Source organism: Aulonocara stuartgranti (assembly GCF_965226115.1).
Source record: "Aulonocara stuartgranti genome assembly, chromosome: 18".
Lineage (NCBI taxonomy): Eukaryota > Metazoa > Chordata > Actinopteri > Cichliformes > Cichlidae > Aulonocara > Aulonocara stuartgranti.
In genome coordinates this window covers 14,460,245-14,484,481 of record NC_138954.1, presented here as the reverse complement: position 1 = coordinate 14,484,481, position 24,237 = coordinate 14,460,245, and the positions used below count along the sequence as shown (strand labels likewise).

At 37.2% G+C, this 24,237-nt stretch overlaps 4 protein-coding genes across 7 annotated transcripts; 3 read left to right on the top strand and 1 right to left on the bottom strand.

Annotated features, from left to right (window-relative positions):
- Positions 1-1,108: 1,108 nt before the first annotated feature.
- Positions 1,109-4,653, top strand: LOC309694479 (chemokine XC receptor 1-like). 4 transcript variants are annotated; one of them, XM_082514585.1, is made up of 3 exons: positions 1,121-1,155; positions 1,370-1,475; positions 2,643-4,653. In XM_082514585.1, exon 3 carries the CDS (start codon positions 2,675-2,677, stop codon positions 3,686-3,688), a length of 1,014 nt encoding a protein of 337 aa, XP_082370711.1. In that variant the 5' UTR covers positions 1,121-1,155; positions 1,370-1,475; positions 2,643-2,674; the 3' UTR covers positions 3,689-4,653. The 4 variants fall into 4 exon arrangements, with proteins under 4 accessions (XP_082370713.1, XP_082370710.1, XP_082370711.1 ...); XM_082514587.1 differs by lacking the exon at positions 1,370-1,475 and having other exon boundaries at positions 1,109-1,155; XM_082514584.1 differs by having other exon boundaries at positions 1,116-1,475.
- An 833-nt stretch (positions 4,654-5,486) lies between these two features.
- Positions 5,487-6,923, top strand: LOC309694086 (chemokine XC receptor 1-like). Its single transcript, XM_082513833.1, has 2 exons — positions 5,487-5,513; positions 5,660-6,923. The coding sequence occupies exon 2, from the start codon at positions 5,670-5,672 to the stop codon at positions 6,678-6,680; it is 1,011 nt and encodes a 336-aa protein (XP_082369959.1). The 5' UTR covers positions 5,487-5,513; positions 5,660-5,669; the 3' UTR covers positions 6,681-6,923.
- A 1,573-nt stretch (positions 6,924-8,496) lies between these two features.
- On the bottom strand, positions 8,497-10,680 carry LOC309694417 (pescadillo-like). Its single transcript, XM_082514495.1, has one exon. It carries the CDS (start codon positions 10,547-10,549, stop codon positions 8,801-8,803), a length of 1,749 nt encoding a protein of 582 aa, XP_082370621.1. The 5' UTR covers positions 10,550-10,680; the 3' UTR covers positions 8,497-8,800.
- Positions 10,681-14,939: 4,259 nt separating this feature from the next.
- LOC309693335 (chemokine XC receptor 1-like) lies at positions 14,940-18,630 on the top strand. Its single transcript, XM_082512441.1, has 2 exons — positions 14,940-14,989; positions 16,647-18,630. The coding sequence occupies exon 2, from the start codon at positions 16,687-16,689 to the stop codon at positions 17,668-17,670; it is 984 nt and encodes a 327-aa protein (XP_082368567.1). The 5' UTR covers positions 14,940-14,989; positions 16,647-16,686; the 3' UTR covers positions 17,671-18,630.
- The last annotated feature ends 5,607 nt before the right edge of the window (positions 18,631-24,237 follow it).

The following is a 24,237-nucleotide window of genomic DNA, read 5'->3' as shown; positions in this document are numbered from 1 at the left end:
TTTATATGTTTTTTATTTAGTTGCACACAAATAGCCTTCTCTGCCAACAGGTTCAGAAGACACAACTATGTAGAAACACATAACAGACCAGAACCACAGAAGCAATGTGTACAATCAGGTGGCAGACACAAGTTTTTGTACAACACAAGCCTCTGCAACAGCTTCAGTGTTTCCTGGAATTGATTCGGAAACACTAACAGAGCTATTATCTGTCTGTTATGACACTCAAATTTCCCCCAGATAGGTTGAGGTCTAGTGACTGTGAAAAATATGATCACACCATTTTCATAATCATCTATTCAGTGACCCCTCTTCAAATACTTACGTCACAATACAAAGATAATCTCTCATAGCAACTTTGTACTGATTTTACGACTCGTTTCTCTTTGAGAAGTGGACCTTAACATGGCAGCAAAGTGCAACAATGTCTCTCCGTGTGGGGGTCAGAAGTTCAGGGTATGCCTTTAATTTTCTTGCTTGTACAGACAAGTACAAATGACAGTACAATGGTATGAATAATCCTTCTCAATTTACCAGTATAAAAGTAAAACAATTACATTGTCTCATCGGGGCACTCCTCCTATGGCCAGTCTTTGCACATCATAATAACACAGAAGAAATGAAAGCAATTCATTCTCAATTGCTGTTAATTTCAGGGGATTTTCCAACCTGTTTTGGTTCAAAAGAGCCAAAGGAAAATCCTCATCGATGTTGGAGTAAAAACTAGATGCTTTTATTGTTTGTACACTGATAATACTGTGCTGTCATTGTAAACCACTCAAAATAAATAAATAACACATTGTGATCATACTGAAGACCACAAACAGCAGTCCAGGCATCAGTTGCGATAAAGGAGCTGGAAACATCACCTGATAAAGAAAAAAAAACAACAGACTGAATGAAAAACAGAAGTTTCCTTCATTGCACTATATTCACCAATCACAAGGCTCTTCTTTCCCCTTTTGCCACCCTAGACTTTTGACCAATCACCGATCTGGATGAATTGCACTACCGTACTGTCCATCCCCTTTCTTTTCTTCTGTGTTATAATGATGTGCAATGACTAGCCATAACAGGATTCTGAGCTCCTATCGGGCCAAGTTTTACAGTGTCTACGGTCACCGTATAGACTTTGCGCTACCGTAGACTCGACGGGTATGTTCTCCTGAAATTCAATTGAAATGACATGCATTTTTTCATTTTAATGCGCCAAGTAAAAGTAAAATGTATGCGTTTAAGAATCTGCACTTTTTTACTGCACTTTTACAAGCAATGCTGTTTTTGTAAAAAAGAAAATGAAAAGAAAATGTTGCTGAAATCCAGTGAAGCTGTTTTCACTTCTCTCTTCTCTTTGCACATGTCATGATAGGCTAGACGGAAAAAATGCAATGAAAGAAAATTTCTGTGGTCATATTAGTACGAAGTGTAAGTGTATTAACACAATCAGTGAGGGAAACACAGAGTGCATGCACAAGGTAGGCTCTTCTTGGCTGTCTTTCTCTTTTGAATTAGGTGATAACACTCATGAGAAATGATTCATGTAATAATAAAATATTAATATTTATTATTTATCTTAACAATTATTTATTTATTATTAACAAAAATAAAAGTTGTGACAGAAATATAGGAAATGTAAGGAAATGTAGGAATATGGGGTGGAATTTGATATTACTGCGATATGAATTAACCAGGGAATATTAAATAAAACTTCAGTGCTGTTATGCAAGCAACATTATATGTTGTGACCATTTTCTTCACTGGTTCACAATAACCCCCGTGGACTTGCTTTATTTGCCATTCATCTCTGATGTTGTCATGGTCCGGAGTCTGTGATTCCGTGTTTATGTTTTTATTATTCTGTGGTTTTGTTTATTCTGGGTTTTTGTACTCTCCTTCTTCACGTTTCATGTTCCTGCGTTCTGTGTTCCCCAGTCTGTGTTAAGTTTGTGTGTGTTGTGTCATTACATGTATGTGTTCCTGTTTTACTTTGAAGGTGTCTGTCTGACGTCAGTGCGTTCTGTGTATGTTTCCCCTGCCTCGTCAGCTGTGATGTCTCCCAGGTGTGGTTCCCTCCTGTTTCCCATCCCCTGATTGCTGGTGTGTGTATTTAGTGTGTTCCCTCGTCCTTGTTGCTGGTTTGTCTGCGTCTCTCCGTCCGTCATTCTGTGTATTTCCCCGTGCCTCCCTGCATCTGGTTAGTTTTTCCCAGTTTAGGTTTTCTTAGTTTCATGCTCACCCTCGCCATCTCTGTTTGTATCTACATTTGATTAATAAACTCACTTGCACCACAGCTGCCGCATCTTGGATCCTAAATAATTCGCACACTGCTTGCCCTGGCAACCCGTGACAGATGTCATATCATTCTGATTAAACACATTTTATTTAAAATGGTTTATTTTGAGACAAAATTCAGTATCTTCTGTTTTTATTCCATATTCTTGTTTCTACATTTAATTTTTCCTGAATGCTGTTGAAGGTATGAATATTATGCTGTTTAACTTTATAATCATTGGTTCTAAACTGCTTTAGTTTTTATCTTGACTAACATATTTGTACCAAAATGCATTAATTATGTTTATATATATAAATAAATAAAAAAATCATCTTCACAGTATAAGATTTTTTTTTCATTTCCTCAACAGTACTTTCCTCACAAGACCTAAACAAGTAAATCATGGCCTTGGACAGTGACAGTTATGATTACATACACTTTAATGAGACTCACAGCAGTGAGACCGAGTATGACATTAAGATATCAGAACTTTACTATCCTGCTGCTGTCAACAGTCTCGTCTTCTGCATCAGCCTGCCTGCAAACAGCTTCCTGCTGTGGGTCCTCTGGACGGAACAAGCTTGGAAGATCACATCGGATATTTTACTTCTTCAGCTCACAGTTTCTAACCTCTGCCTCACTGTGACATTGCCTTTTGCAGCCTGTAATGCACTCCATACGTGGGTCTTTGGAGAGTGGGCCTGCGGAGTAGGTGTAGGGATTTATTTTCTGGGACTATTCACCGCCGTGGTGATCCTCACTGCCATGTCTTTGCATTCTTATGTTACTGTGGTTCAGCCTTGGTGCTTGTCTGCACAGGCCTTAACAAAATATGGTGTTCTCATAGGTAGCATTGTGATGTGGCTGGTGTGTGCTGCTGCAAGCATTAAACTGGCTGTGAGTGGTCGAGTCATCGAAATCGCTGACATGAAAGTGTGTGTAAATTTTGTGGAGTCACTAACCATGAAACTCACTGAAATCTACACACAGATTTTTCTTTTCTTTCTCATTCCTGTCCTTATCACTTCATTCTGTTATGTTCACATGTGGATAATGGCGAAGCAGGGCAGGATAAACAGCCAACAACAGCCTTCAAAATTGATTTTAGGCATAACTGTCAGTACTTTTCTATGTTTGGCCCCTTATAGCATCCACATGTTTATACAGTCCTTGCTACTATTGGATTTTTATGAGTACACACATGAACTGATATATGCATTGCACTATGCTTGGTTGATCATTCATTCCATCATTCACATCTACTGCTGCTTTATCCCTTTGGTGCATTTAATAGGAGTACAAAGGTTTAGGAGGTATCTTCCCATGCCGTGCAATACATTATCACTGTGCAGAGATGAAACTAAAACTGACAGTCCAATGGCATTAATCCCTCTCCAAAATGAGGAAGAAATTTGAATTTACTGTAGCATGCATGCATTAGGATGAGACGGGTAGATGCTGGAGAATTTGATTAGATAAATTAGCTGAACTTAATATAGTACAAGCAAAAAAACAACAAAAAAAGTTGGCAGCACCTATTAATGATAGAGTCTGACTTTGTTGATGCCAAAGGGGTGTACCACACAGCAAGATTAAGTTTTCTGTTACAAAAGTGACTTTGTTTTTACCTGGCTAAATCACCATGGCAACATGCTTAATCGAGGGCCAGTGTCCTGCAGATTTTAGATCTCACCCTGGGTCAACACACCTGAATCAAATGATTAGTTCATTACCAGGCCTCTGGAGAACTTCAAGACATGTTGAGGAGCTCATTTAGCCTTTAAATCAGCTGTGTTGGATCAAGGACACATCTAAAGCCTGCAGGACACCGGCCCTCGAGGCCTGCAGTTCGAGACCCCTGATATAAAGAGAAACAGAAGTGACAATTTCAGTTTGACATTGTGTTTCAATACCTTTTCTTAATGTTTTTAACTGTGTTTATATACTTTCTAATCAGAATCTTCTATTTTAAACTTCCACTACTCCAAAATGATCAGTTGATTATACTGTATTGTAGTAGTGATACTGTAGATTGGTCACTATGATTACATGTCTCCAAAAGTTGAATCTGTTCATCTGGACGTAGCGTTTTCAGTGGGAGAAATGTTTTGTCACTCATCCAAGGGACTTCTTCAGTCTCAGCCGACTGCAGGTTTCCCCAATCTTATAAACAGTACATTTGCATAATGACTGAAACCAGCCAACTGAAAGAACAATGGGCTGGGAGGTCAGTTCCTTCATCATAAATATGCAAATTCTCATGACCATTGATCAAAGACCACTGATCATTGGCCATGAGTACCATTCACAGAGAGTTGGGGAATGGCTGCGAACACAGCATTGTAAAATGGCAAATGATGTAACCTTAGGCTCCCTCCTCCTTTAAAAAAAAAAAAAATCACTATAAAAGTTGTTTGTTTATATACATTTGATATTATGATTATTTTTCTCAATGAATTTCATTAAAAAAAATTAAACTAACTTTTGTATCTTGTTGAAGTTTATTTATTTTGAAAGAGATACCTTTTAATATTTTCTTAACAGCATACTTTCTTTTTCAACAAGCGAGCAACTAGCAAATAGACCTGTCGACTTAAGAGGTCGATTTTGTAATCATGTTGGACCAAATTCCTGGTGCAGATCAGTTAGAGTGTAGTGTGAAGAAGCCTCAAATAACTCACTTAGCATGATAATAGAAAAGGCTCAACGATTGATCCAGTGTGTTAACATCTTCCATGTTCGGTTCAACAAAGCAGGCAAGTTCAGCAGGTGCAGACTCAGCCATCAGATTAGCATGTATGAAAAACAAACTAGGGGTTTTAGGGGTTTATGTTATTATATCAATTAGTTTTACAAAGTTTTTTTTATTGTTTCCATTATTTTCAGCAGGATATATTTTCTTCCCAAAAAAGTAGCTTATTTTCAAACTTTATATCATCAGCATTTTAAGGCTTTACCAAATAAAAATAAAAAATCAGATAAATAAAACTTTATCTTTATCTTTTGATCAGTGCAGCAAAACTGTAGACAATTAGTTGTGAGTGATATTGAAACATAGGTGTAATTTTGTTTAAGTTTCATTTTAAATGTGGACAAAATGTTTGTTTGTATTTTTTTTTGGTTTGGGCGTTATCTTGAACTTAGTGTGAAACAGAAAGAGGAACTGTTGGTTTGCTTAAGATCATCGCAGCTTTTCCTGAACAGTACAGTTCAACAGAACACTTGCTGGCAGATACAAGAGGTAGGTTTCTGTGTTTAATCCCCTTTATTAGTCTCTGTTTTACATATTAAACTAAAATCCACAGTTTCTGTCAGTATAGAGAAAACAGCTAAGTTATAGTATTTAAATGTGTTGAAAAAATCTTATTTTGTGTTTATATTTTGTAGAAAATCGACAATGGCAAACAACATGACAAGCGATCAAGTCCATTTTCTTTGTGACAGTGACTTTCCCAGTATTACTGGCCCTTTCATCATCTTGATCTTCATCCTCAGTATCATAGGCAACAGCCTCCTCTTATGTGTTCTTTTCATCTACGAGGACCTGAAAAGTATCACAAATATTTTCATCCTGAACCTGGCCTGCTCTGATTTGATCTTCACCATCACACTTCCGTTCTGGGCCGTTGATCACCTACAACAATGGGTCTTTGGGGACTTTGTCTGCAAATTAATGACTGCCGTATTCTTTGTTGGTTTGTACAGCAGTGTCATTCTACTGACCGCCATGACAGTTGCCCGTTTCATTAGGGTGGTGCTGCCAAACTGGAAAAGCAACCGTGCTAGAAGAAGGAGGTATGCAATCAGCGCCTGTATAGCTGCCTGGATCATCAGCATCTCGGCATCCCTGAGTGATGCAACTAAAGTAAAAGCCATAAACTGGGATAATCAGAACTATTGTGATGATGAATCTGAAGACAAGCTTGGACGTTATCTCCAAGTGTCACTGCTATTCTTCCTCCCATTTGCCATCATTATTTTTTGCTATTCTGCCATCCTCAAGACAGTTTTACAAGGTTTAAGTAGAAAGAAGCACAAGACTGTAGCTGTGCTGTTGTGTATTGTTGCAGCCTTTTTCTTTTGCTGGGGACCATACCATATTATGCTTTTAATTAACTCTCTTTATAAACCGATAGGTTGTAAGGCACAGGAACAGTTAGAAGTTGCCTACCGTATTTGTGAAATGCTTGCCTATTCTCACTGCTGTATGAACCCTCTGCTATACATGCTCTCACAGAAGTTGCGAAATAATCTGTTTAATCTTTTGAAATGTAAAAATTTGTGCAGTAAGAACAAGGAGGAAAATATTGGCCAGAAAACCTCTGGTATTCAGAATGTAGCTTTCACAGTAGACAACTCTTCTGTTAACACAGAACGACGCAATGATCCATTTAAAAGTCCCTCTTGAAAGTAAACACTGATTCAGTCTTCAAATACTTTTACAAAACAAAGGTTGTATATAATTTGACATGTTTTGCATATAGTCTTGATATCATATACACAGATTTTGTTTTAGGCTTTTTAATGTGCAAGGTCAAAGATGTTTGTAAAATTGTGCATTTCGCTGGTGTCGTTTTATTAGTATTTTTTGTAGAAATGAAAATGTTTCTGAAATACAGTGAAGCTTTTTTCACTTCTTTGTTTTTGTGGTATGAAAAAAATGCATTGACAGCAGTTTTCTGTGGTCACCGATAGAGTCAGAGTAGTGTGTAGTATAAGTATATTAACATATTCACTAAGGGAAACCGTGAAGCAGAAGGGAAGTCACTTGGGCCTTTAATCTTTCTTTGAAATGGATAATAATGTAATGAGTCGTGTAATAAAAAATGAGAAACGTTTTGGAATATGGACATTAATATTACAGGAATATAAATCATAATAGAAAAAAATTACAAAATGTTAAAGCTTGGACATATGGAATAAATTATGCTTAACTGACAATTCATACAGGTTTGCAGGTATTCTACAGGTATGCTAACTCTTTGTTTCACTGACTCACAGTGACCCTAGACTCACTTTATCATTTATAGATCTCTGATGTCATCACATTGTTCTCAAACACAACATTTAAATTGCTCCACTTTATTAAAATTCCATTTAGCCTCCTAATTTTTCTTCCATATAGTTGACTTCATATTTTTTAACTGTCACTGATGACAGGACACGTATGCTGACATGCTGGATAAATGTTATGATCATTCTGGATGCTTTTGAGCAGGGTTAGTTTCATCTACCTGTGGCCAATATAGACCTGACACAAAAAGTGAGGCAATGTTTGCTGTGCTGGAAATGTTGTAATATTCTTAAGCAAACTAATAGCTTCTCTGTCATAATCTCCAGGGTGTTTAGATTTGAAGGTGAGTTGAACCCAAATGCAGACATGAGCAGAAAGAGGTTAACAAAGCGAACTGTGTATTTGATTGATGGCAAAAAAGGAACGAAAGCAGCAAACATCCAAATGGGTGAAACAAAAGCTCAATGGGGAAAACAGAAAACTAAACATCTACGAAAAAACACAATGAGGTGGCATGACGAAACACACTAGTACTGAGAAACACAAAGGACAACGGAAAAAGGAACTACAACAGATACTCTGACAAAGGACAGCGCGCAAAGGACACAGGCTCACTAAAATAAAATAAAACAGGAAGCATAAACACAGAGAGACAAGATACCCAAACTTGACATTGACAAAACTTAAACATACATGGAGACATGAAAGACTTCAAGGAGACACAAAAGAATAAAACACAGACAGATGTCTAAAGGGGCAGGAGGAGAACTAACAGACAAAACAGACTAAACTAGAGACATAAAATAATAGAATAGGGAACTAGTGGGAATAAAAAAAAGTCATAAGCACAAGGAAACCCAAACAGAACTAGAAAAAATTTGCATTTCCTGTGAAAATGCTGTGTGGATGCCTTAACGCTGAAGATGTCTGCTGAAAAAGAAAAAAAAAAAATGTTGCCCTGAGCAGGATTTGAACCTGGACCTTGTGGTCTCAAGGCAGCTACTCATGTCACTGCACCAAACTCTTGCTCACAAAGAAAAGGTGGAGAGACTGACAATTCTGCTGAAATGAGCAGAAGCTGCTGAGAATTGTGGTGATAAGAGGTGAAAAGGCTGAAAACTTTGCAGAAAAGAGATGAATCAGCAGAATTTCTGCTAAAAAGAGGTGAAAATTCTTTTTTTTTTTTTTTTTTTCTTTTTCTTTTGCAATATCACAAGTAACAGGTTTAATTCAGTCCGTTTAACTGTAAAATGTTTCGGTTACAGATTTTAAAATAAACAGGAAGTTGTATTGTACAATACAGAAAAGTGGAGCACAGATCAAACAGTTACTTTTACAATAATAATCACACAACTAGCATTTGTGACAACCTGCGCTGTTTGAAGTTCTGCAGAGGTCATTAGAGTGCATGTAGCACGCAGAGCTCTACTGCACTTTCAGGTTTTATGGTATGTAAACCTGCAATGCACTGAGTCTCAAAGTTAAAAAGAAAGTCAGTCTGAAGAAGGCACCAGTTATTTTCGGGCCTTTTTCTTTTTTGCTTTTTCTGAATCATCGTGAGCCTTCCTCTTGGCAGCAAGCTTGTTAGCCTCACGGACTTTTCTTTTCTTTCCAAACATGATTTTGTCATAGAGGTACTTTTCCTTTTTCTTCATCATCATAATGGCCAGACGCTTCTCCTCTGCTTTCTCCTCCTGCTCCAAGCGTGCCTTATTTTCTACCTTCAGCTTTCCAGGTGTCACTTTGACATGTAGAGACTTGCCCTGGGATCTTTGTTCTTCCATTTTCTTAAGGTTTTTCTCTTCTGCTACTTCCTCTTCATCATCCTCTTCATCACCATTGTCATCCTCTTCTTGTTCTTCTTCCTCTTCCTGTTCTCCCTCCTCCTCCTCTTCTTCCTCATCCTCCTCTTGTTCATTGCCTGGTTTTTCTCCTCGCTGTAAGGCCATCATCTTCAGTTTCTCTGGAGGCACATAGTCACCTTCCTTCTCCTCCACAAACGGAGACAGGTGAGGGGGTAGAGTCACCCCAAGGAAATAATCCTCCACAGGCAAGAGAATTTTGGCATTGACACAGTCGTATAGCCACTGGGGTTGGATGTAGTATCTGTTGATATACTGTTTGCCAACACTGGGCCTGTCAATAATTTGATGAGTGATGGTCTCATCTGTCACATCGTATGTGCTACCAATGCACACAGACTTGTCCCAGGATACCTGACCTCCAAAACACCTGATGACGAATGCCAGAGACTCTCTGGGAACTTCTCTGTTGAGGTAAAACTTGAGTCCCTCAAAAAGCTTCTTCTGAGCTTCTTGCTGTTTCAGTTCCTTTTCCCTAGCCTCCATCTTCTCCATGTCCTCCCCTTCACTGGGAAACTGGTCCAGTTGAGCCTCCTCCTCCTCATCTGCCAGACTGGCACTCAGAGCTGACAGTTTCTCTAAGTAACTTTCTGAATTCATGGCATAGTCATCCTCACTCTCTTCCTTAGGCTCTGACTCTCCATTACTGTCCAGCTTTGGTGGGTAGACCAAGTTGAGGGAACTGTAGAGCCTGAAACTGACAAAGCCCAGCAGAGTGGTGTACAACTCTGTGAATGTTGCCATTACTCTGTAATCAACATCAACGGGGTGAACATGGGAGAACTGATATGGCACCACCCATGTAATGAGCTGTCCCATCACCTCAGCCTGATAATATATTCCCTTGATGGACAGGAAAACCTTTCGGAGAGAATGTGATGCGATCACATAGTTCATCCACTCCACAGTAAGGCGCCTGCACAGCTGGATTGTCTGCACATGACATTTTCCTGTTCGAGCAAAAGTAGAGAAGAGGAAGCACATGCAGAGGGCATCGTCGATATCACGGAGGGCATCAATGAAGGTTGGATACCTTTCTTTGATGATGTGATCCAATTTATAGGTCGGCTTGTTCTCTCTCAGTCTTTCCACTGCAGACCACTCTGTTTTTCCATAAGCCTTCTTAAGCTTACGCACAAATATCTTGTACTCTCTGAACTTTCCAACAATTGGCTCATGGAGCAGAAAGCGGATGTCTTTGAGCAGGTAGAAGGTCCTTGGGGCTGTAGATCCCTTGTTCACCTTCTTCTTGTGTTTTGGCTCATGAGGGTATATGCCTTTGAGAATGCAAAGTCGCCTGAAATCTGGGAGGCTGAGCTGCAACTTCTTTCGAGCTCTGTTTCTTGTGATGTAGTTGGTGGCAGAGCCCCTCTCAAACTTTTTCTTTTGAAGACCTCCCATTTAGAGACAGTTTCTAACCCTCCACGGAGTTTTATCCAAATGTAGTTGTGTACAAATTACACAATTCGCAAGGGTACACAACAACGACCGACACAACACGCAGGAGATGCACGTGTGGCTTGACATGCGCGAAAGAGGGCCTCTCTTTCGCGCATGTCAAGCCAAACGCAGTAGGACCCCTACTGAGGTGAAAATTCTGCTGAAAAGAGTTCAATTAGCAGAATTTTTGCTGAAAAGAGTTCAATCAGCAGAATTTCTGCTGAAAATAGTTTTTTTCTGAAAAAAGCAGAAAAAACTGAAAATTTTGCTGAAAAGAGTTGAATGAGCAGAATTTCTGCTGAAAATATTTTTTTTCTGAAAAAAGCAGAAAAAACTGAAAATTTTGCTGAAAAGAGTTGAATGAGCAGAATTTCTGGAAAAGCTTAAAATTCTAATGAAAACAGCAGAAGAGGCTGAGATTTGTGCTGATAAGAGGTGAAAATGCTGAACCAATCAGAGGTAGTGCTTCTGTCTGCTTCATCAGGCTGTGTACTTGTATGTATTTCTGCCATGGACTGTTAACAAGAATCTGAGGTCCATATTAGAAAAGCTGGTAAAATCATAAAACTTTGCAGAATTGTAATAAATTATTAATATGAATTACTTGTCTGTGATAGTGTATTAATTTGTAGTGAAAAAAAAAAAGTCGAACAAGGTGGGATTGAACCCAAAAACTTTGGTCTGAAGATTCGTTTCATTACCAATCGACTGTATCTCGGTTGCGGAGATATGACGAGAGAAGAAACGGCTTCATTTTCGGAGTTTGAAAAATGAGAGGAGGACAGATTTCCTCCCCTCAAACAAACGTAATTTATGGCTCAATGGTAAGATGACTGTAAAAACTGCTTCGACCTTGAGTGTCAGCACTGTCTGAAGATGAATTGGCACAAGCCTCGTGTCTTAACTTAAGGACATATGACGATTTGAAAATGCCTCTCATTAGAGAGTTCCAGCTGTGATTTTGAACAAAGTCCCCATTCACTTTGTTTGGAGAGTTTTCAGACATTGTGTTGCTCTGAGGCGATTTGATAAAAATCTGTAACTTCCACAACAGTGATAGTGACATTTTCTGAAAGCCAGCAAAAATACCTACGTTTTGATGTATAATTTGAGGAAGTTGAGTGGAAATTTAGCGAGTAGCAAGAAGTTGTTTGGACATGAAGAGAAAATTCACAAAGTTTCACTGTCCACTCTGAGTTAATTGCATAGCAACCATAGCAACACATGTATTTTCTGAAAAATCACAAAGCTGCAACTGAGAACTTAAAGAGGCATTAAATAAAAACGGTAACAGATATGAAAAAGCTGAATCAGACAGGAATAGCCCAATCATTTGAGAACGTTTTAAAGTTTGAATGGAGTTTCCAGGTGAAAGTATGAGGAAGAAGTTAGGTTTCAAAGACAAGCAAGTTTTAGCAGAATTGTGGAAGTTTCCCATTCATTTCAATGGGACAAATTAAAGGAAAAAAGTGTAATATTTTAAAAAGTATAATAGTAATAAGTACCCGTTTGAATGGTGAAAATCGGCTGAAAACTGAGGGAGTAGTTAAGCGGCAAAGAAACGGAGCAACTAGAATAATAAAGGATAAAGAATAAAGAGAAACAGGATCTCAACAGGATCTCAACAGGATCTCCACACAATTAACAGAGTCTGCAAACAAAGCCCACATCACAAAATCTGTAATGAAATTGCAAAAGCTCAGAACCCTTGGTCACCTGACCCATAACCATGACATCCTCTTTTTGTTTTGAATCAACTCAGAGATACTTCCTTAACTACAACAATTTACTTAAATGTTTTGTCAGTAAAAAGACATGCGTGCCTAAGTTGGTGCACCAGCAGGTGCATCAGAGTATTCCACAATCCTTTCCTATCTGACATTTCTGCTGATGAAAAACCGCTGTGTGGCGTGAAGACAGTGAAGAACTGAGGAGTTGTGGGTAAGACAGTTTAAATATATATAAAACTGCATCAGTGAAACTAAAGGTCAAAGGTAAAAACATAAAGGATATATGACTTTGACTATGACTGATTTCAGGCAACTTGTTGCGATCCCTAGAGTCCGGTGCTCTTCCCAATCCTCCTCATTCACTTACTCTCTGTAGCTTTCCCTCTTTTGCTCTCTCCTTGCCTCCTCCTCTCCTGCATGCAGGCATCACTACATTGTTCAACTAGTTTGATATAAGGATCAGTTTGGCCTTAACGTGATTTTAGTTTGAAATGCTTATTTTCTCCCAGGGAAACCTCTATGTCTTGCTGTGCTTCGTGCTTTCCTCTTAGATCTCCCCTTGGCTGCAGTTTGGCTCTGAAACCATGTTGGAAAATAAAAAGGTGTTAAGATGATAGCGCCTTGCTTTCCTCCACCATCTTGTGCAGCAGATTGATAAAAGCACTACAATGTAGGAACCCTGTTAGATGTCTGCCTGGCCATAATATCCTGCAGTTTCTGCATTTCATTCTCTGAAAGATATAAACTAATACAAACTCCCCCTTTAGTTACAACTATTATAGCAAGGTGTCATCTTAGTAAATAACTGAAAGTTTTCTGGCTGGGTCACAGTAGGAACTTTCTCAGTGGACTTTGAAGTACTCACTACCCCCCACAGAAAATGTCAGCTATTTTTAGAACACAAAAAGGAAGTCGAAAAAGCACAAAAATTTATAAATAATGTGCAAACATGACCCATTTGAGTTTCAGAGAATTCTGAAATGTAAGTATACCATCAGAGTCTAAGGAGGTGTTTAAGAGAGGAAGAGAAACACTGAGCACCAACAACCACAGGGTACTTTCAGTTTTTCAAATGATGAAATAGGGATTCACTAATACCTTACCAATGCTTAGTAGTGTGTCGTTTACCATATCTTATGGTGTAACAAGTTATAACAAAATAAATGTGAAACTCTTTGTGTAACTAAAATGTCTAACAGTATGCAGATTTAATGGGTAAAGGGTATTTTAACATTACAGTTTCATCATAAAGAATAATGTAAAATTTCCTGCTTCAAACTCAGTATGAACACAGAGAGAATGCAGAGGTAACTACTGGGATTGGCCTGTTTAAGATGGAAACATGGTTATTTCCCTTTTCCCTGTTGTTCAAGTAGCAACATACATGTATGCTGCTTACTTGAACAACAGCACCTGAAATGACATGGCCTCCTAAAATTAGCCAGACCAGACTGAGCTAGAATAACACAAAAACTTGTTGGTGTTATTTTTCATGGTATTGCATCAGGTTTCCTGAGTAATTACACTTTTATTAATTTGTTAAAAGTATTAGCCTTCAGCAGGAGCTTAATCTTAGCCAGTATAGAAGGAGCTTAGTCAATAGGGATATTTTAGCTTTCAGTAAACTATTGCCCCCTGCTTATACTACAAGGATACAAGTGTGACACTCACATGATGTCCTCTAGTGGACCAGCCAGTGTAGTACATATTTTTTCCATCTTACTGGGCTGCTGGTCTTTAGTGAAATGAACTGACTACATGTTCGTTTATAAGCTAATTTAATTATTATTAGTAATCACCTGTACGATAGCACTGATACTGGGTTGTATGAAGACCAGCAAAAACTGCAGTGGGTCAAAAACGACAAATTAATGCAGCTTCCTCATCTGGATGGATCCTGCACTCCACCTGAGAATGACTATATATCATGTAAGTGCAGTTTGCAGTTGAAATTAGGATTAGATGCTTTGTGTTAGAATTAGATAAATTACCTGAAATTTATATCAACATCAGATTTGTTATAATAAATAAAGCTGTAACTTTTCAGATCATTTTCCTTAACACTTCTTTTGTCTGACAGTCAGAAATTACTGATGATTGGGTCTTTATCTTTATTACTGGTTGCTTATTGCTATCATTTGATTAAACATGAATGTACTAATTTGTTCATTTATAAGGTATATTATTTCAGGTTAAAAAGGAATGTGACCTTAGTGATTTTAACCTTTTAGTTCCATAAGAGCTGGCTCAAGGACAAGGACTCAGTTAAATGTTACCCATTTTGGTACTTACACAGCTACATCAGGCATAACATGAAATATGTTGTTTTAACCTTATATTTTGCACAATTTGCAACAAATTATGTCCCCAAAACTCTAATCATGTTTGTATGATTCAATTGAATGCAATTTAAATTTGCTTATTGTTTTCTTTGTGAGTTGATCTCTGTGTAGAGATGTAACTTAAGCAGGAAGCAGTTTTCACTTCTCTGTTCCCACAAAATGATTTTGGTATGTCACAATAAACTGGACTGGAAAAAACAAAATGCTCAAACAGCACTTTTCTTTAGTTCATGTTAGAGTGAAATTAGTGTGAAGTTTACGTGCATTAACACTATCACTGAGAGAGGCTGTGAGCAGGACCTAGCCTGACACATGAGCACATGCACAAGGTAAGGAGTCGATTTGTGTAAATGGGAACGTTTGGGAAAAACTTTAATGAAAAATCCAAGAATATGGAGTGAAACTTATATTACAAGAATGATAATGAAAATGGAAAAAAAGTTAAAATAGACTCTTTTTTTTTTTCTTTTTTTTTTGCCTGTCCCGTTTGGCTCTTTTGCCATCAGAATTGTTGTCTAAAGGCAAAGAAAGATGCCCAACGGATTTACTTTACCAAATTGACCATCCCAGCCTTGCCGTAATGGTCCATTTGATTCACCTTTTATTGTTCATTTTATTTTCACTCACTGAATACGGGACAGACTTGACTGGGGGAAAGAAGGGGAGAAAGAAAGAGGGAAAGAGAAACAGCTGAGAAGAGGGACGGGGGAGAAGGGCAAAAGACAAAAACCAACAGAACGGGCAGAGAAAAAAAAATGCATATATCGATCACCTGGATCACCTGATAGATAGACTCTTAAATCATCACCATGAAAAAAAAACATTTTGATGTTGCTATGCATACAATAACACTTGTTGTGACAATTTTTTTAATGACTCACTATAACTCTTACAGAATAGGTTTATGTGCCATTTATGGGTATTATAGTGCTTTAGCACATTTCATTTTATGTGGTTCATTCTAAGTTAAAGGCATGATATATACGGAATTGTGATATTTCTAATAAATATCATTAATAAGCATTCTGATCACTTTGACTGTTTATGGTTTGCCCTACAAAAAAGGCAGTATAACACAACCTCTTAAACACTTAAAGCAGTTCAAGCTGTGTATTAAAAGATAGGATCTGTTACGTTAGGCTACATTAGTCTTTATCTAGGTTGGCCTAAAAATAATTACTTTATTAATGTATATACTACTACTAATAATAATAACAATAATATATTCTCACTTCTTTGCTAGATCAACAGTAATGTCCTCACAAAGACTCATAAAGAAAAGCCTCAAACGGTGATCTTAAACTCTTAATTAGACTAAAAGTCTAGGTTGAGGTTGAGCTTCATCATGGTTTCACTAGTAGGGATCCCAAACCCAACTACACATTACAATGTTTAGTGATCATGAAGCAACAAGCTGCAGTGGCTTCTGGACTTGGCAGATCCCCAAAGGGAGCCCTTCTAGGAGCAGAATGAATGTACATGCACTTGGCAGGTGGTCCTGAGTGTAATTAGAATGAAGAGAGATGCATTTCGTGCTATAGAATTGTCCTGAAACCTGACAGCAGTGCGTGGAAGGTGGATGAAAAGAACCGGTGTCTAAATTAGACAAAACTGATGCCACTGTGTTCACCTTTACTACACATTATAATTCACAGGAATAGATGGGGATAGGATACAAGCGCAAAAATTACATGTTGAATAAATATTATGATTACTTTGAATTAACTGCTATTACATTAAAAAGCACTCATGGTATTTCTTATAAACATTACAGTATAACACAACAGTCGCTCCAAACAACAGATTTCCAAATCATAACCTTTAACTTTCAACACTGTTGAAGTTTGTATAGTGTTGTGTCTATTACACTGGACTGGATTAGTTTTTATCGAGATTTGTCTGATAGATTTAAACCACAACAAAAAATGTAATCATTTATGTATATTTAAAAAAAAAACTAACCTTATATCTTTACTTCTTCAATAGGTCAGCAGCTATTTCCTTACAAGACCTCAACAAGTAAATAATGGCCTTGAGCAGTGACGAGTTTACATTCTTTAATGAGACTGAAAGCAGTCAGGATGACTTTCCACTGTCGGCGCTCGAATGCTATTGTGCTGCTGCCATTATTATTTTCTTCTGCATCAGCCTGTCCGGAAACAGCTTCCTGATGTGGGTCATCCGAAAAGAACAAGCTTGGAAGATCACACCCGATATCTTACTTCTGCAACTTACAATATCTAACCTTTGCATCACTGTGACCTTGCCATTTGAGGCCTGTAATTTACTCCGTAGCTGGATCTTTGGAGAGTGGGTCTGTGGATTCATGACAGCAGTTTATTATCTAGGACTGTACGCCTCTATTTTAATCCTCACTGTCATGTCGTTGCATTATTATTTTTCTTTTGTTCAGGTTTCACGTCTGTGTGCACAGGTCTCAAGAAAATGTGGTGTCCTCATTACAAGCATCTTGGTATGGCTGGTATGTGCTGCTGCAAGCATTAAGCAGTTCATGTATACCGAAGTCATATTTGAGGTTCAACTGTGTCTGTTTGAATGGACCCAAGCTCGAGTCTACACAGAGTTTTGCCTTTTTTTTCTCATTCCTTTCCTTATCACTACATTCTGTCATGTCCACATGTGGATAATGATGAAACAGGGCAAGATAAACAGGCAGCAACTGCCTTCAAAAGTGATTTTAGGGATAACTTTTGGGACTTTTCTTTGTTTGACTCCTCTGCACGTCTGCGACTCTGTAATGTCATTTATAATCTGGGGTTTTGTGAAACACACACATGCAGTGATGGAAGCATTGCACCTTTCTTGGTTTATCCTTTATCCTCTATCTCAGTTCTGCTGTTGCCTTAGTCCTCTGTTCCATATAATTGGAGCACAAAGTTTTAGGAGGAATCTCTCCATGCTACGTAATCCTTTATCACAAAGCAGAGACGTTAGTAACGATGGGAGTTCAGTTGCATTCATTTCTCTAAAAAATACAGAAGAAATCTGAATTTGTGATGCTTAGCATTAGATTAGATGTTTTTAGTTCCGATAAGATATTACTAGATCTCTAATTAGATTAGATAAAAACAAACAACAATTAAATTGAATAGCACCTGTTTATAACAGAGACTGATTTTTGTTAATGTGAGGATTGAGGAGGATATTATGCAGTGGTTAGTGCTGACAAATATACCAAAGATACGCAAACCGCCAAACTTTACAACAAGGCCAGGTTTCTTGTGCCTCATTCATTTGTGAGTGAGGTTGCTGGAGTTCTTGTATTAAACTTGAGAGGCTCGACAGTTCCATGTATTTAGTTTTTCTAACAGGAAACATGCCTAAATTGTTCTAATAGTTTTGTATTTTTCAAAGGTTTTTTTTCTCCACCAGAATGCCAATTTATTTTAACTATTATAAGTTAACCTAGTTTTTTGCTTTTTAAGAGTGTGACCGTGATAAAAAAATATCCAATACTAATTTATGTTTCACAACCTTTTCACTTTAAAGAAAGGGGCTGGTTGAACTTGGATGACCTCGCGTAATACGTGTAATGTGTAACGTGCTGTGTTTCGTAACGTTTTGTTTTTTTATGTAAATATCCGTGCCGATCACATTTCTGATCAAACTCTGTTGTGATCAAGATTGTTTTTATTTTAATTCTCATCTTTTCCATATTTGCCTTAGCTTATATATTTTATCTATCTTACATGTTTTTATTTGCCAAGTCAAAAATGTATGTTTCTGAAATCTGAATCTCATTCCTGCATTTCATTTGCTGTTTCTGAAATGCTGTGAAGCTGCTTTCATTTATCTAAATAGTGATTTGAGTATGTTACAATGAGCTGCACTGAAAAAATTGCAATGACTAAAGCTAGTTGATGCTACACTCTGGTACTTTGTTTTGTTTTGCTTTAACAAAAACAAACAACAATGAAATTAATGGCAGATGTTTATAACAGAGTTAAAACTGGACATTTGATTTCTAAGATTGAAAATGAAAATGAATTTTAAAAAAAGAAATAAAAATAAGTGCTCTGACAATGTTTGATTGATTATATGAATAAATAAACAGCAAAAGGAACATTATTGTAGTACAAGTCAACAATATTAATTGAAGTATATGTCAGTAAAATGCAGACAGCTCATATTTTCCCTGACCTTTGACCTTTGACAACGACTCCTTTAGTTGTGATAGGACACTTTTTCAAACTTTTTTCCTTTCTATATTATGTTGCACGACAAAGGTTGATCAAATATATGCTGGTTACAGTACTGTTTGTAGGAAAGAGCAAGAATGACTTAAAATTTATCAGAAAAAACATGTGACTTGAAAAAATTCACTTTAGGCCTATAGCTAAAGTAGATTATAATGAAGGAAAACCGTATCACTGCAAATGATTTAGTTTAAAAACAATGAACAAGCTCATCAGTTTATCTTGTAGCTGCAGTTGGCTATTGTTAAGCTCTGCTTGTTTCATACTAGTAGGAAACTGTAGCTATCTCAATTTTATGTGTTAAAGCTCCTACAAACATATGAAACAATATGATCCTGGACATGGACATTACACAGAATATTAAAAAAAAATAAGAAAGAAAGAAAGAAAGAAAGAAAGAAAGAAAGAAAGAAAGAAAGAAAGAAATCACTATTTTAGATTATTATTATTATAATTTGTATCTCAAGTAGAATGAAACGTACAAGATGCATTTTACTACTATTGTTATTATTTATTACTATAACACTGTAACACTATTACCGTCTTTTATCTCTGATATGCATGTCATGAATGATAGCATAACTGCAGGTTACATCAGTGCTGGTAATCTAACTGTTCACTGATCAGATTTTTGCTTTTCCAAAGACAAAATTCAACCTCTAAAATATGGAGGGATTACCAATTTACTTTACCTGTCTTGCTTAAACCAAACCTTCATCTGCAACACAATAATAATATTTCATCTTAAACTGTAGGCTAGTCTTTAATTTTAATAGAATTTCAAAATAACACACATTGAAAGGCATCAAGGGTAACAAACAAACACAAAAAACCCCAGCTCATTCATTGTCATATGTGTAAAAGAGAAAAATGTGAAAATTCTAAAATTAAACCTTTGTATATTCTCAGTTGTAGTTCTTCTAATTGTTACTATCACTGTAATTCTGTAATTACTGTACTGAACAAATCAACCCACAAGGTGGCAACAAAAATGACCGTAATGACAGAAAGTAATGTAGATGGAAATGTCTTGTTGTGTGTTTTTCTACAGAGAAAACAGACATCATTATTCAATGTTATTATTTGTGATTATTTTTATTTTAATATTGTTAATATTTTTGCTTTGATTTAACAAACTTAAAATCAGATTTTATACATGGTGTTTATACAATTTAGCCCTATATTTTCAATTTAACAATAAAAAAGCACAACAAGACAAAATGACTGAGAGTGTTATAAAGCATAACAACTGCATTTGTTAAAGATCCGTGTTTTGTGTTGTGTCTCTCACAACATATTTTCAATCTGTAATTTTTGCAATAGCATAGATATTATATTAGTTTTCTATTCTCTCTGGCATGAGCTTCACTATTTGACACACATGCAAAACAAATTAACTCTCTGAATTATCAGTAGAATAATAAATTCTCCATATAATTGATTAAAGTCAAATGAACATTCTGACATCCCTGCATTTACCTCAAAGTATGTTTGGGAGAAAGTCAGTTATGCCATATTATTTCAGTAATATGAACACTACATGAACCAATTCCCTGTTTATTTATGGCCCAAATATTTTAACTTTAATATAAGCAATGCATCACTTTTGGGGTCTGTCAGTGTTCTTGATTATGGTTGACTTGTAAGGCCATGATGGCTCCACTGGGGGTCCTGAGAAGAGTGTATAGGGACAGCTCAGTGGGCCTCTCTAACAGCACTCATATCTGTCTCTAGGGCTAGATTAAGCTTAATTAACTAAACCATCCAGCACGCTTGGATGAATGGATACAAGTCAAGGGCAGAGCAGTCGGGAGTGTGTTCACACTTTCTCTGGCAGAGAATTAGGGAGGGTTTTGTGCCAGATATAATTTCAGTACATGTTGTTTGTGTAATAGCAAAACATGAAATTATACTGTAGCATGATCAAGTTATGTTTGCACAACTCAGCAAAAATAATGGGCTTTTTTAACGTGTACTATCAGTGACCCATCAGAGCCTACATTTGGTTCCTCTTTCCACACCAATTTGAGCAATTCTCTTGAACAAATTTTGGAGTTATCAGCTTTTTCTCTATTTGAGAAGGAAGTGAAAGAAGTATTTATTGATCAGATTGTATCCTTTCATGGAGACAAAAGTTTCCTCTTCTTTCTTCTTTTTTTTGTATTTGTGTTTTTACATTCACAGAAAACAACAGATTTAATAACATCAAAGACTGCAGAGAAAAGACAAAAGTCTAAAACCTACCCCACAGAGTCATCCCATTTCTTATCTTTGAGCCAGTACAATCTCTTTTCCCAGATCATTTTCTTAGCAAATGATGTTGTTGTTCAATCCTGTTTTTAGCCACGAGCGAAACAGCTGTTGTTGTTTTCTTATGGAGTTTCTGCTACTAGCCTCCCTGGCCCTCACATTCACTCCCTGCTCTTCTTTTCTCCAGGGCAACTCACCCTCCTTTTTCACATTGATATCTCCCCTTTCATTTTAGTTATCTATAACGATAATTACTCCAACCATATGTGAATTTAATTGATGCCTAGCAAATGTGTAAGTGCGTGTGTGCATATTGCTAATAAAGTCTTATTGCTTGTTAATCTGGACTGTCAGGGAAATGCGTGCAAATCGATTAAGTGTGTCAGCCTTATAATTACAAACAACTGTTTTAGAGAGACAAATATAGATGACTTATCATTTCGTGACACACAGTGGCATGTAAGACATTTCACTAATGCACCTAATCCTGATCGAATTTGTCATGGTAGTCTTTTTGTCTTTCCTTTTTGTTTTAAGGCGTAAAATACTTAAATTTACACTTACCATACACACTTTGCAATTTTTTTTCAATCAAGAATTCAGGTGGGTGACATGGAGCTTTTGAAGTTCACTCTTAAGAAAAAAAATATACCTAGAATTGATCATTTGCCATCTTTCATCCAGCATCTTGGCCTGTCTTCTGCCAGAAAGAGTCCTTTGCCACTTGCAAGGCTACAAGTCTCCACTAGAGGGGACGTTGGTACAGGTTTATGCTGCTTCTTTCTCCACAGTATAACTGAACCAATTGTACTTTCATTTGAGCCATAAATAAATGAAGACAGAGATGTATGCTTTAACAGATCTGACAAAAAATGAATATTCCCTAAATGACTCCACTGCTGTGAGTGGATTTCTGTGTTTATTTTGTTGACTGAACAACTTTTTTGGCTGCTGGCGTGTTTTTCAAACATGAACCACAAAGAACAAATGCAGCTTGTCTCCACATGTATCAGATCTCTATATTGTAGGGTCATTCTCCTCTTTTTACCTGCTGTTGTCAGATGGGGAAAAAAACAACATGATTAACTACCATGGAGACTTAATTAACAAATCAAACATCTGGATATTCAGACTTAGCCTAGCTGCCTCAGAATGGCCATTTGATGTATCAAACAGTGCGTCCTGATGTTTCTTGCAAAAATTTTCCATCTGGCTTGTTTTGTGTCTGGACTTTTTCAGCTTCTCTTACTTTCTAACTTTAATTTTTAATGTCTCTCATTTCTAAGTTTTCCCCTTTTTTCTGTTTACTTACTTCTGGCATCGTGGAAGAGTTCATCATGGATCAGAGGAGAGATGCAGAATTAAAAGACTGAAAAACTGCCGATGATGACCTGAATGCAACCAAGTGACAACCTCTAGGACTATAAATTAAGGAGTGAGTCCCAAAAGCTGCACATGATAACATCAGAGTTTGATCAAAAAGTAGATCAGCACGGACAACTACATAAAGAAAAATGTTATGAAACAAAGCACATTACATATCTGTATATCAACTGGATGTCTCACATCTCTCCTGGTTTTAGTGCACATTATTCTGTTGTTTTGAGTCACTGTTAAGTTTCTAAGGTAACTTCTCAATGTAAGCTGAACCCAAATGTGGTTACATATAATTATAACAACAACAAGAAGGCGATAGCCAGAAATTCCACATTTGAAACTTCGAAACATTAGTTCACAAAACAGTGGCTGACATGGTGGCTATATTTGCATTTTGTATTACACTGTAATAAAAAAATGGATTAAAAATAATGACTTTATTTCAAGCATAAACTGGTCAAAAAAGGAAAAATGAAGGTAATGAATATGTGCCTAAGGCTGCATTACTTCTAATGACCAGTAGGAGGCAATTCTTTTGCAAGTCTCAATTTATAGGACTGAAGGAAAAAACCCTACTGCCTCAGTCGAGCCTTCATGGTGGTCTCAGTCGCTAGTTTCAGATCAAATTGTATACTCATTTTAAGTTAAAATAAATGATAAAACAGAGTATTGTTTTTGTTTGTTTGTTTTTTTTTGGGGGGGGGGGGGGCGTAGTTTGTGATTGACAGTTCACTCCCCTGTGAGCGTGTAGGATCCTCGGTTTCACAGCTTGAGGCGTCACTTTTACATTAGTTTTCTTTTTTATTTGCTTTGTTTGTTTATTTGATTTTTATTATTATTATTATTATTATTATTTGGGGGTGGCATCTCTAAATGTGATAAATATTTTTATGTAATATGAATAATATGTGAACAAAACTCCAAGATGAACTAAACTCGTCTATTTGGGACAGGACCTTGTTCCTGAGTGTGAAAGCGAAGCCGGCTGTTCCTACCCTAAACTGCAGTCATGAGCTGTGAGATCAGAGACACAAGTGGCAGAAATTAACTTCTTCTGAATGGTGTCTGGGTTCTTCTATAGGACAGGGTGAGGAGCTCTGTCATTCAGCACGGGCTCAGAGCTGCTACTCCACCCCATTGAAAGGATCCAGATAGTTGAAGCTGACTAGGATGCCTCCTGGGCACTTCTTGGGTGAAGCATTTTGGACTTGTGCTACTGAGAGGATGCCTGGGGCCATCCCAGAACACAGACTGCTCTCCCTACAAACTGGACCTATGTAAGTGACAAAAAATAGAGACTAGATGGATAACAGATACGGTGGCTTGCAAAAGTATTGGGCCCCCTTGAACTTTTCCACATTTTGTCACTTACAGCCACAAACATGAATCCATTTTATTGGAATTCCACGAGAAAGACCAACACAAAGTGGTGTACACGTGAGAAGTGGAACGAAAATTATACATGATTCCAAACATTTTTTACAAATAAATAACTGAAAAGTGGGGTGTGCGTAATTATTCAGCCCCCTGAGTCAATACTTTGTAGAACCACCTTTTGCTGCAATTACAGCTGCCAGTCTTTTAGGGTCTGTCTCTACCAGCTTTGCACATCTAGAGGCTGAAATTCTTGCCCTTTCTTCTTTGCAAAACAGCTCCAGCTCAGTCAGATTAGATGGACAGTGTTTGTGGACAGCAGTTTTCAAATCTTGCCATTGGATTTAGATGGATTTAGA